General features: G+C 34.0%; 1 protein-coding gene across 1 annotated transcript in view; it reads left to right on the plus strand.

The window, feature by feature from the left end:
• Positions 1 to 6: 6 nt before the first annotated feature.
• The window catches only part of Slc30a7 (solute carrier family 30 member 7), a 77205-nt gene continuing 63071 nt past the window's right edge, over positions 7 to 14140 (plus strand). Inside the window, exons 1-3 of the mRNA XM_010639084.1 lie at positions 7 to 211; positions 417 to 518; positions 13745 to 13858. Of these exons, the coding sequence (XP_010637386.1) occupies positions 132 to 211; positions 417 to 518; positions 13745 to 13858 (296 nt within the window). The 5' untranslated portion in view covers positions 7 to 131. The remainder of the gene's footprint in view (positions 212 to 416; positions 519 to 13744; positions 13859 to 14140) is intronic.

Here is a 14140-nt window from a genome sequence, read left to right on the forward strand (position 1 = left end):
GTCTCCCAGCTGCTTACGGCCGCAGTCAACCTCTGGGGGCTTCCGTCTGAGGCGTCACTACCGTCACTACCGTCAACCTACGGAGCCACTTCTAGAGAGGAGTAGGCCCGGCCCTTTGCCGGGCGGAGAAGATGTTGCCTCTGTCCATCAAGGATGATGAATACAAACCACCCAAGTTCAATCTGTTTGGCAAGATCTCGGGCTGGTTTAGGTGCGGGGTGCTGTTTGCTGGGAGCGGGGTGTCGGGCAGGAGAGAAAGCCCAGGCTAAGGATGGCAAGCGCCCCTGACGCACCCTCAGCTCACTGCTGTGGGGAAAGGAGCGTGTGGATAGGGAGGGTCTTGAAAGGGACACTCAGCTTCGAGCTCCCCGCACGCCTTTTACTCTACACCTCTTCCACATTTGTGTCATCTACAGGTCTATCCTGTCGGACGAGACGTCTCGGAACCTGTTTTTCTTCCTGTGCCTGAATCTCTCTTTTGCTTTTGTGGAACTACTCTATGGCATCTGGAGCAACTGGTAACCAAAGGGGAAAGTGGTTGGGGCGGAAGCCGGAGTAGGGGAGACCAAGCCGTGTTTACTTAGTGCCACGTAGCTCCTTACCAGGACGTTCAGGTGTTACCTTCGCCACCACCTCTGCTCCTGAGTTGCCTTTTCCTATCCACCCCAAACTGGCAGGACCACATTTCTCAAGATTAAAAGCCTATCATGTACAGCCCACTTCTCCCTCAGCTCCTTCAGATGAGACTGACATCCCCCTCCTCATTTTTGCAGACGGAGAACCTTTCATCTCTGAACTCTGCGTACCTTAGCTTTACCCACTTGGAATTAGGAAAAACCCGTTCCCTGCCTTTCTGTGGGGGGAGTGGCATTTGGATTTCACCTTTAAGATTCTGAAAGGGAAGATCTGAGGTGTTCTGCTTAATTTGTTATGTCTTTGAATGACCTTTGAAAAGATTTATAAAGGGATATCCAGGAAAATGTATGTCATTCACTTTTTAACAATGAAATTTTATCGTGTCTTTGTTCTGGTCTTGACTACAGTAGAAAATCCTATATAGATTTCTAAAAGGATCTCTTGGCTTGATGGGTTTTGGCATCACCTTTGTTTTTGTTGTTTTTGCTGTTTGTCTTTTTGGAAACCACTTTGGGAGAAGAAAATTTACTCCATGGAAATGAAATTAGCATTACTTTTTTATTGTTGAATATCTTGAGGTCTTGTGAAATTGTTGTTGACAGTGAAATCATCACTTCTAAGTGCACTCCATTTTTAGATTTTAAATGCATTTAAGAATCTGATGAAAGTCAACACTAGGATTTCTGTGTAAAGATTCAAGGTGTTCTCGGGCGCCTGCCTCACAAGTGCAAGGGCCTGAGTTTGATCCCTGGTACCAAAAAAAAAAAAAAAAAAAAAAAAAAAACCTCAAGGTGACCTCAGGTTCCCTGAAATAGATATGGGACCCTAGACTATGAAGCTGTGCCATTTATGCTTTATTTTCTATTAATTAAGTAGTCTGTCCTTTAAAGTTCATTTATAGAAAGAAATACTCTTTGATTTTTATCTCTATTAAAACTTAATGATGTCATTAGCTACTCTCGCCAGGTTTTGTGCTATCTGTACTGTTAATTTGAAAACTGGGCTTATAAATTCAACTCAGTTTTGTCAAATACTCAATAATCAACATATTATAAAGGTTATTGATTTAGTCACTACTTGAGAGTTAAGGGCATATTTCCACAATTAAATCTTGATATATTTAATAACTGTTGAATCCCTTGGTGTGTTTGTGTGTGTTTTTAGGATGATCCATCACAGATTATTTTTTAACCCTATAAAGTTAACATTCTTAATGTATTACACATGTTAAAAGCACCATAGTTTTAACTTACATTAAAATAGGTGTATTTTCCTAAATTATGCCATAATTTTGGCATATGTGCTGATTGTGGTGTACATATGTATATTTCGCTACAGTTATTTTACATTGCAATGCCTTACAATTCATTATGGCCCTGTATCAGCACAAATCACCTTATGAAACATTTTCAAGGGATTCATATTTGAAGTGCTTAAATCACATCTTTCATGGAATGTTAAGTATTTAGTGACTTCTTTAATATGTAGAGATTAAGGAAAATATTAAGGCTGTTTTCATAGCCATGTGTCAATATACATGAGAACATATGAAAAGTATCGCTGGTAGGTGACTTGATGTGCTCTTAGTTAATTTGCTCTTCTGCTCTTGGATCTTGTTCTGTACCCTTCCAGTTTATTCTTCCATTGTATGGTTGTCTCCTCCAGATTTGAAATGCAGCCTTGGTGCCTTGTATACCTCAGTCATTTAGCAAGTATTCATTTTCTTGTGCTCATGTATATTAACTTCTACATCGGCAATCACTCACTCCCCAACATTATTTTTTATGAGTGGATCTGAAGTATAAACTTTTTTATTGATTTTGAGCATATTTAGAAATTGCTCTAGCCTTTTCCTATGTTTTGTTTAGATACTAAAATTTTCAGTTCTCTTGTTGACTCATCAATCATATCTTGATTTGACTAGATTATCTCTATGCTTATGGTTTCAATTAGCTTATAAGTTTCTTTATTCATTTCTCATCAAAACCCGCTTTGGTTTTCATAGTAATTTCTCTGTTTAACTTTAGTGAATAAAAATGAATTTAAAGTTGTTGAAAACACAGAGTATCAAAATTTTTTCTGCTAGGGATTAAACATGAATAAAACACTTTTCACTAATAGCGACTCATAGAAACAAGTTGATACAATTGCACAGCAGATACTGAGGTTTTCTAGTTTTAAGAGTCTTCATTTTAATAGAAACACTTACTTACAATTGATTTACATTCTTAACATTCATAAGGAATCTAAAGTGGAATAGCTAAGTTATTTATGTATTTTTTCCTCCATTGAATATCTAGTCTCTTTCACCTTTTAGCTTGAATGTAAGCTTTGTTAAAGTAGGAATCTTTTTCTGTCTTATTTAGGAACCTTAGTTCGTGGCACAGAGTAGATGCTTAATATTTATTGGCTGAATGAAGGAATGAGGGAGGGGCCAGGGATTTAGCTCAGTGGTTCCAGCACCTGCCGCACAAGTGCAAGTTCAATCCCCAGTACCAAAAAAAGGAAGAATGAATTTATGAATTGTATCTGTACTCGATATGCTAACTACCTCATTAGGAGAAAAAAAAATCCCAAAATATTAAACCTTCTTTCTGGCATTCTTAGGAGGAAATTGGTAGGAACATTATATGTGTTTTCTCTTTCCTTCCTTCTAGTATTCATTTGCTTCCAACATTATATTTTTCAGCCACTTATTTACTGTTGAATAACTATCATCACAAGGTAGTATGAGTAGTTTTGAACCATTGAGGATTTATTTTGAATTTATAGGAAAACTCCAAAATGTTGCTTAAACAAGATAATACCTCATATTTAAAATGGTAAGCAGTTTCTTTCGCAGAATATCTACAGTGTAGAGAAAAGACACAAAAGGTGTGCACATTGTCTGTTGTCTTTTTTTTTTCTTTGTAACCAGGACTGAACTCAGGACTTTGTGCTTGCAAGGCAGGTGGTGACCCCAGAGAGCTAAATCCCCAGCCCCATGCACCTTGTCTTTTAAGGAGATTTATCTAGATGTTTATAATATTTTCACTACAACTTTAATCACATGATCATGCCTAGTAGCAAATATGGTCCATTCTGGTCAAACATGTAATCTGCTAAAAATCAAGGATTCTTTATTTAAAGAAGGAAGAAAATATGTGGATACCTTAGGGTCTGGAAATAGAAGTGGAGGAAGGGATATAGCATCTTAGAAAGCTGAGGCCTAGAGTTTTGTCTTTTCATAGTAGCAACAAGGGCTGTAGTAACTGTTACCCAAATTCTTCTCTACCACATGATAACTTTTTTCTAGTATCTTAATAGTTTGCTTTTTCTTATTCTTTTTTATTTTGTTTTACCATTTATTTAAAAGGTTTAATGTCAGTTGTATTGTTTACCAGAGCTGTTGGAACCATTTTCCCTTAGGCACAGAAGAAACTCAAATAATACTAAAGATGAATTTCTTTATATTAACAAAGTAATTATTTATTCAAGAAATGTTTAAGACAATATTGGGCATTTGAGCCTACCTCTATATAATATGTCATAATATGCTTGTAAAATAAACCCTTGGTAAAGAAAAATGCTTCCATTTACAATGCATTTTTCTATTAGGTTAAAACTGTTCAGTCTTTTATCAGCTTTCTCTTCTCAAAAGATGGAATTACTTACCAGGTGTATTGATGACTTTTGCTTGCCTGTAGTCTCTTATTTTTCACCTTACAAACTTAGATAAATATTTCATTTCCTGATTTATTTTGTTTATTTTTTGGTATAGGCGATCAAACTCAGGACCTTGCACTTGTGAGGCAGGAGCAGCCCTGCTGAGTAATTTTAAATAAGGAATTATATGATGGAGAGAAATTATTTCACTGCCAGCTCATTAGTTTATTTACATCACTATCATTAGGATTCTAAGAACTTTCTAGTAGAATTTTAAATGTATATACAAGTAAAGAATTTAATGGATCTTGTGTACTCATCACCTGGCTTTAACCTTCAGCAAGACATATTCTATTTGTTATTCCTGTTCCACCATTGGATTGGTTTAAGCAGATGAAATTTACCACTTTTTCCATAACTGCCTGGCATGGTGGCATATACTTCTAATTCCAGCACTCTGATAGCTTAAGGATGGAGGATCAAAAGTTTGAGTCCAGGCTGGGTAATTTAGTGACTTTAGTGAAACCCGGTGTAGACATAAAACAAAAAGGCTGGGGATGTCACTCAGTACAAAAGACCTGGTTTCAATCCCTTTTACCACCAAAAAATAAATAAATGAATGAATGAATAAATAATTTCCACTCGGGGTTATTCTTAAAAAGGTAAAAGCTTCCCCTTTTTATCAATATAATCCCAAAACCATTATCAAATGGTATTAATATTAAATGTCCAATCAGTTAGTAAGTGTTCACATGTCCCCCATTGCTTTTATAAATTCTTTTTACATTTGGTTTTACAAATGAGAATTCAAGATTCATACACAGTGTTTGGTTGGTATGTCAAAATCATATAGGTCTCTCATAATTTATAGGTCCTCTTCCTATCTTTGTTTTTACCTCCAAGAGGCCAAAAATAAAATTCTTTTCAAAAGTATGTTCTGTTCACATTTATTCTACTTTGCTTCAGTGTTCAGGTTTCTCCTTTATAACTTTCTTATTTTCCTTATTAAAATGTCCATTAGGAAGTATTTAAAAAGTTTAAAAACACATTTTAAAGGAACTAGTACTTAAAGAGGAGCCTGAAACAAGTATGCTGATTTTAGCAGTTTATCATGTTTTGCTGAAGTTATATTTAATGTGGAAATCATATAATGTTATTCTGTGCACTACCTGTATTTGTTAAAAAAGTTTATGGCACACAGTTCAAATGATAATTCATAACCAGAAACATATGCTGATATTGAAAACAAACAATAAAATTGAATTTCCTAAGAGCAACATTTTAATGTATGGTAGATAAGCATAGAACTAGAAGTATGTGGCTTTTCAAATGGGTTTCCCTACATGTTTGTAGCCAAGTACCTTTCAAATCATGGTATCAGGTTTAAGGGAAAAGATCTCATATCACACTGTTTTAAGAGGACATGATGGTCTCCCATCTCAGAAAAGGACGTGGTTTTTCAAGTAGTTTTACATTTTATTAAATACTAACAATAAAGTTTAAATAAAAATTAAATTTATTTAAAATTTGAATAAGATTAAAACTTCATTTTAATAAGTATTAAAATTGCCATGCTATTTTTAAACCTCTTTTGATTGCTGTAGTATATAAAAGGAATTTATCTTTTCTACTTTCCCTTTAAGATAATGTTTTTTATCCTTTGAATGTATATGAAGTAAATTTATGGAAAAAATAGTTCACTTGGCTACTGTAACAAAATTCTAACAGGTAACTTAAACAACAGAAATTTATTGTCTCAGAATTCTGATGGTTAAAAATCTTAGACACAGTGTCAGGAGGGTTGATTATTTCTGAGCCTCTGAGGAGATATTGCTCTGTCCTCCTGAGTACAGGAAGGAAGGAGGACAGAGCAATACCTAATCTCAACTAATTATGTCTGTATTAAACCTATTTCTAAATGAAATAAATGGGGGTGCTGACAGTTACAATTCAAGCCATGATGTATTGTTTTATTAAATATATGTTTAGATCAACGATTAGTTCGTATACATTAGTTCACATGCTTATTTAGAATATTTGATATAAAATAGTTATGATCATTGAAAATAAGATTTATATATAGAACAATACATACGTTAGAAAATAAAAACATTAAAAACCATGCATAGCAAGGAAAAAATAAACCTTTTAAATCTGTAAACTAATATAGATACTAAAGTTGACTTTTAAATTTAGTTATAAAATCCATAGCAACATAACCATGTTGTTTTATCAGAATAGAAAATGGTTTACCGAAACCAAATTTTAATAGCATGCTGCCATATTAGTTCTCTATTAGGGAGTAGAAAAAGTAATAGATGATATCTTCATTAATGGTTTCATAACAGTACAGATATTTCTTGTGTAATGGCCAACCTGCTTGGATTTATGACATGCTGCTCAGACTTATGACCTGTCTTTTTTTTTTTGGTACAGTTCTGTACATCTTGTTTATAGACCCTCAGTGTCTTTTGTACAGTACATCTTATTTGTATAGTACTGTAATTTTTGCTGATAGTACTGTACCATACAGTACAGTAGTTTTACGTTCTGTTACATGTTGCAGTACTGCATGTAAGAGTTATACAAATAAAAGCAAAGTCATCAAATTGGAGTTTCCTTTGACCATTTCACTGTTGTGAATATCATAGTATACATCCATATTCAGTTCCTCATTTAGTGACCAATTCATTTAGTGGCAGGACCGAACTTAGTTCTTAAACAAGGGCTGTCTGTACAGAGAAATTCTCTGAGTGAGCCCTTCATACTTCAAAATATAATAAAGTTAAATAATTGTTCTCAGTGTTTTATAGCTGTTTTGTTTCAAGTATAAGTATTTTAGTAATACAGCCAAGAACAAATCCTAAAATATCAAATCTGAGAGAACTGTATCAGTAACATGCCCCTCAGGTGTATAAATACAGTATTATGGGTGAATAGTGTGTTTTGACCTCAGTTTCCAGCTCTTAATTATTCCAATAATTGCATTATTTGAAAAAAATTAAAATGCTTTTTATATTTGTATGAATTATGTTTTTGAATTTTAGTTTGTAGCCTTTTCAATTGATGAAAGCTCTAGCATGTAGTTAAAACATTAAGAGCTTTAGCTCATGCTTGGCAAGACCAGATGTTATAAGGTATTAATTATAATTAATATAATAATATTTTATTAATACTACTAACAGGAATATTGGTATGGATTTAATATGCCTAAGTTGCACTATTATACATGTTTCATATATATTATCTAAAATTACAGTAATTATGAAACTTTTCTGCTGTTGCCCTGTCTTAATTAAAGTGTAAAGAAGTGAAGCGAACTGATGGTTACAGTTGTGGAAGTGAGGTTTGAACTCAGTTACTCTGACTGCACAAGCTTGATTGAAAGGACTGAATTGATGATATGTAATTGCTTTTATAATATTTTAGCAACCTTTCTTTAAGTTCATTGATTTGTTTCTTTATCTGTATCCAGTAAATCAAGTGGGAGAATTCTTCATTGCTTATACTTTGTTTTTACTTTTAGCATTTACACTTAATTACTTCTCATTCCTCTCCTGAAATTATTAGTTTGTGTATTCTACCTTTTTCATAGATCCTTTAGTATATAAATTACAGTTGAGATAGTTTCAGTATGTAAGTTGATATGTTGGTCTGCTTTGGTTGTTTTCTTCAAAATCAGTTAATAAGTTCGGTTTCTTGCTCTCTTTGTGTGTCTTGAAATTTCTGATCCTTGCTGCACATTGTGAGTAAAGAGCTGTAGATACTGAGATAATAGTATTTACAGCCAAAAATAGGAATGCCTCATCTGTGAGGCTGAGTTGATCAGACCTTGTGCATCCAATAGTCTTTGTATGCATGTGTTGCAGAAGCTCTTCTTGCTCTTCCTCCCCTTCCTCCCCAAACTACCCATTGCTGTTGCTTTTTATTCAGTGCTATGTTTGTGCTGAAAACAGAGGGGTGTTTGTTTGATTGACCTAGCTTCGATTTTTGGTGGACCCTGTAAGTCTAGACCTTAGGAGTATATTTTCACTAATAGTTTTACCTTACCTCCCATGGTAGCCAAATCTTGTATATATGGTTGTGGTCTTAGGTGGGAATAAGTTTCCTCCTTCTCCGGTCGTAATGGAACATCTGCTTTGTATTAGAAGACTTCCTGTCCCTTTTTTTAGTAGCATTGTTTTAGTGGTTGTTTTTGTGTACATAATATGAATCTTTAAATTATGACAGTTAAGGTAAGCATGGTGGTGTGCAGCTATAATCGTAGCACTCTGGGAGGCTAAGGCAAGAGGATCACAAGTGTGAGCTCAACCCGGGCAACTTAGTGAACTACTCCACTATAGTGTTATAGCACAAAAATAACTATACATAATACATAAACTAATGAGCATGATTGTATTTCAGTAAAACTTATAAAAACAGATAGTTGCCTAGATTTGTTCTGTAGGCTTTAGCTTACAAATACTGTAGTAAACAGTTAAATGTCTATAAAATAAATAATACCTCACTGACATAATTGATATGCCATACAATTTACCTATTTAAAGTGTATAATTGTGTGGCTTTGAGTACATGTAGTAGAGTATCATAACTATCAGAGTTAGAACATTTTATTGCCCCAAAAGGAAATCCTCATTGGGTCTCTCATCCCATTAGGTGAGTCACTTCTAGTAAACTCTGCTTGCTTTCTCTATGGATTTGCCTATTTTGGATGTTTCATTTAAAGGAAATCATACAGTATATGATCTTTTCAGACTGATTTCTCTCAATTAGTATAATGTTTTCAAGGTTCAACTGTCTTGTATTTGTGTCAATATTTCATTTACTTTTTTGTTATGTAACATTTTAGCACTGTCACATCTTTACCAAAAGTGGTTATTAATCTGTCTTTGATTATAATCATCCTAGTGGGTGTGAAATTATTTTTCATTATGGTTTTGGTTTTCATTTTCTTGTAGTTGATGATGTTGAGTATCTTCATGTGCATATTGGCTACCTATATATTTTTGAGAAAATGTGTGTTCAGATCTCTTGTCTAGTTTGAGTACTGGTTTGTGTAACTTTTGTTAAGTTTTAACAGTTCCTCATATATTCTGGCTATAAGCCCCTTGTCAGATGTAAGATTGGCAAGTATTTTCTTCATTCTGTGCATTGTCTTCTCTTGCTTGTGCTTCTGATTTTATATATAAAAAATCATCACCTAATCAAAAACTCCTATGTTCTATAGTTTTAGCTCTTAGATTCACTTTGAGTTCATTTTTGTAAAGGATGTGAAGGAAGGATCGAGATCATTTTTGCATGTAGATGCTTAGCTGTGTTAGCACGATTTTGTTAAAATAGTGTTTGTTTAAAAGAAGTACTGTTCTTTTCACCATTAAATTGCTTTAGCATCTTTGTCAAAAGTCAATCTGTCCCTGGATATGGTGGCACATGCTTGTAATCCCAGCACTCAGGAAACTGAGGCAGGAAGATCTCCAAGAGTTTGAGGCTAGCCTGTTCTACATAGTGACTTTAGGGCCAGCCTGAGCTACAAAGTGAGATCCTGTTTAAAAAAAAAAAAAAAAAAAAAAAAAAAGAAAAAAGAAACCAACAACAACAACAACAAAAAGAAAATGTTAGACAATGCCCAGTATGGTAACCACTGACCAAATGCAGCTTTTGAGCAGTTGAAATGTGACCTAGCATGACTGAGAAATTAAATGTTTAATTGTATTGTATTTCAATTAGTTTAAATAGCCCCATAAAAATGGCTGGTGGCTATGATTTAGACAGTGTAGCTCCTCAGTGCTTGGACTGGATATCAGGAATTAAGATTTCTGAGCTCTAACTTCAAAATTTTGCTCCATTGATCTCTGTTTACCATTATGTCAGTATCACACAATTTTAATTAATGTAGCTCTTTAGGGTTTGAAATTGGGAAGTATGAGTCCTTTAACTTTGCTCTCTTTTTTTCAATATTGTTTTTGTCTTTTTAAGTCCGTTGATTTACCATATAAATTTTAAGATCAGCAGATTTATTTCTCCTAATAAGTTAGCTTGGATTTTGATGGACAGTAAATTAAATGTGCAGAGCATTTAGGGAAATGTGACACCTTAAAAATATTATCTTCTGTGTCTGGGAGTATAGCTTAGTAGTAGAACATGTGCTCAACATATACAAGGTCCTAAAGAAAAGAAAATTTTCTGATACAAAATCTTTCCATCTGTTTAGGTCATCTTTAATTTCTTTAACAGTTGTAGCTTTCAGATAGCTTTTGTCTTTTGTCTATGCTTTTTTTTTTTTTTTTTTTTTTTTTTTTTTTTTTTTTTTTTTTTTGGTTACATTTATTGTTGGGAACTTAAATTTTTGTATCCGATGTTGTAAATACAAGTTTTCTAAATTTCATTTTTGTTTTTTGTTACTATGTAGGAATATAGTTCATTTTGATATGTCAGTATATCCTCTAAACTTACTGAATTTATTTATTAGTTTTAATTTTTTTTTAGTACTGGTATATCCTTTAGATTTTCTATATATTGTACAAGATATATCATCTGGTAATTTTTCTTCTCTTCCATTCTGGGTACTTTTTATTGTAATTCCTGCTTAATTGCCTTGGTTAGCGTCTCCAGTAAAATGGTAAATAGTGATGACAAGAGTCATCCTTGTTTTGTTGCTGATCTTCAGGGAAGGCAGACTTCTTATAATGATATCAACTGTGGGATTTTTGTGGATGCCATATATCAAGTCACAAAAGTCCTACCTCAATTTTGTAGAGTGTTTTTGTCATGAAGAGGTTGGATTTTTGTCAAATGCTTTTCAGTAGGTATTGAAGTGCTCATGCAGTTTTTGTCCTTTTTTCTACTGATATTTTTGTATATTGCCTGGTTTGATTGTTTTGAAGATTTTCTTACACATAGTTTTAAGAGATTTTTTTCTTGTGAAGTTTTGCCTGGTTTGGTATTAGGGTAGTTCTAGTCTTATCCTCAGGAAGTATTTCCTCATTTTCTGTTTTTTTGGAAGAGTTTGTGAAAGATTAACATTAATTGTTCTTTTAAATGTTTAAGAGAATTTTTCAGTAAAACTAACATTGGACTTATTTTCCTTCTAGAATTCTTAATATTACTAATTCAGTCTTGTATCTTATCGTAGGTGTACCTCAGATTATTTTTTGTCAGTTCTGCTAAATTGTTTTTAGGTATTTGTTTTGTCTGTGCTATCTAATTTGTTGGTCTATAGTTTATAATATTTTTTTTTGTTAGTCTAAAGTTTAGTAATGTTTTTGGTATTTTCAAAGAAACAACTTTTAGTGTTACTGATTTTTTCTATTCTATTCTAAATTATCTTTAAAAGATATAAGAAATATGAAAAATTATCTTTCATACTTACTGACATATTCCTCGTTTTCAGTGTACTTCATTTCCTTTAATCTAACTTTTCCTGTGTTGTGCCTACATAAAGAAAATACAAATAATTATATTTAACTCCTATTATTAATATTGTTTATTATTGCATTTAATTTATGACTGTTGGCAATGATTTTTCTTAGCTATGGTTATTGGGAAAAAGTATCTTGTGTATAATTTTGGATTGTTAGTATTTATTTTAATTCTTTAAAAATATTGCTTCAATGGATTCTGTCACGAATAGTTTATGATGAAAAATATGTTTTGACTCTTGTTATCTTTGTTCCTTTTTAATCTAGCACCCCACCCCACCTCCACTCATCCAAGATTTTTCTTTCTTTGATATTCAGAAGTTGTAAAGTATACAGGGTTTCCTTGCCTGCTTGGGATGCATTAAGCTTGTTGTATCTGTGATTGTCATCCTTATAGGACTTTTAGAAGATTGTTAAATACTTTTTCTAGCCCATACTTCTCAACTGAGACTCCAGGGACATTTTTATTTTATTTTTGAGACAGAATCTCACTATGTATCCATGCTAGCCTTGAACTCACTCTGTAGCCCATGCTGATCTGGAACTCACGATGATCCTCCTGCATCAGCCTCCCAAGTACTAGAATTACAGACATGTGCCACCATAAGTGGGTCTATCTTTAGTTTATTTTATCCCCTGTGACAAATTTTGATCTTCTGATTTTGTTTCTGCTCCTTTTCATCTTCATCTTCATGTTTTACTTTGTATGATTTCTTTTAACTTAAGTTGAAAGTAAACTGATTCTATGTCCAGTCTGCTCAGAAGCCCACGTATGTTTTTAATTTTTAAAAGTTAGCATTTTCATTTGATTCTTTTCTATAATCTCTTTCTATGTGGAAATTCATTTTCTCATGAATGTGCTCCAGCTTTATACCACATCCTTTAACATATTAATCACTTTTGTTTTAAAGTCCTTCTTCAGTTGTTCCAATATCTGGAGCATTGTTGCTTTTGATGGTGTTGACCAAGTTAGTTACCCTACCCCCCTCTTGATCTGTTATGTATTTTATATTTATATATTGAGTGCTGCATACGGTGTTTAAAGAAGTAATTAACTAAGGTTAAGAGTGACTATGTCCAGAAATGGACATCACTATTTCCCTATCTGGTCAATAGTTGAGCTGGGTCTAAATTGGGTTTTGAGTTTTATTGTTGTTAGTTAATTTTAGTAAGCCATGGACTTATTTTTCTTCTGGTTCCTATAATTTTATGCTTAGTGTGGGATTTGGAGTTTTCTCAGGACTCATGCTCCACTCTCATCTTTGAGAAACACCTAAACCACACAGAATCTTTCTGTGTGTGTCCTTGCGAATAGGTTTCTATTGCCTTGTACTTTATTCAAGGCCTGGTGAGGGTGTGCTATTAGGTTCTCCCTGTTACTGCCTTAGACTTAGGCAGACCTTGTACCCCTGAATATCAGGGTAGGGTTTTTTGTTTTGTTTTGTTTTTTTCAATAAAGAATAGAAGTTTATTTAGATCATGGTTCTAGGCTGGGAAGTCCAGTATCAAGGTGTTGACATGATAGAGGGCAGCACATAGTGAGACAAAACAGGTATCTCAGGATGGCTATTAAGCTTCCTGTATCTCCCCTCTCCCCCACCAATTCCCCTTCCATAGGCTGGTCAAGAGGGAGAAGAAGGACTCTTAATAATAGCAGGCATTTGCTTTGCATCAGTGTAAGATCTTGTACCCAAGCAGTTTTCAGACAACCACCACCACCGTGCCCCAGCAGGTTTTTCCTCCTCCTCTCTTGGTGGCAATTTACCTTCACTGGTGACCAGGGAGTGGGAAGACTCCTACCTCTTGTCCAGCAGCAGATGGCTTTTATTTTTACCCCTCTCTGTAGCAGCTGGGCTTTTTCTTGTGCAGGGAGTGGGAAGGTTTTCTTTTTAGACGTCTTTGATGCCTCTGTACATATTGTATTTAAATGGTGTCCTTCTAAAAGGTAATTCCTGATGAATAGAGTTTGAACCTTAGATTTTTAGAGAAGGATGCCCACAGTTTGATTTTTATTATAATATGCTGATGTGCTTGTTCTTTTCCAGCTTGGGCTTGATCTCCGACTCTTTTCACATGTTTTTCGATAGCACTGCCATTTTGGCTGGATTGGCAGCCTCTGTTATTTCAAAATGGAGAGATAATGATGCATTCTCCTATGGGTAAGACCTTTTAAAAATCATTTTCTTGAGGCATGGAATATGCAGAAAATACACAAATCTTAAGGTCAGTGAGTTTTTACAAATTGAACGCGTTTGTGTAACTTAAAGCCATGAAACCCCTCCTCATACTTCTGGTTCTTTCCTACTAACCTGAGGATAACCATTTTCTTAACTTCAGGGATTTGTTTTGCCAGTTTTTAAACCCTGTATAATTGGAATTGACAATATGTAACTTTTATTACCCTCTTGGCTTAGTGAATGGGCAGTTGGTTTCACTAAAAC

The sequence above is a fragment of the Fukomys damarensis genome, unplaced genomic scaffold (assembly GCF_012274545.1).
Source record: "Fukomys damarensis isolate Sample0158 unplaced genomic scaffold, DMR_v1.0_HiC HiC_scaffold_33, whole genome shotgun sequence".
Classification (NCBI taxonomy): Eukaryota; Metazoa; Chordata; class Mammalia; order Rodentia; family Bathyergidae; genus Fukomys; species Fukomys damarensis.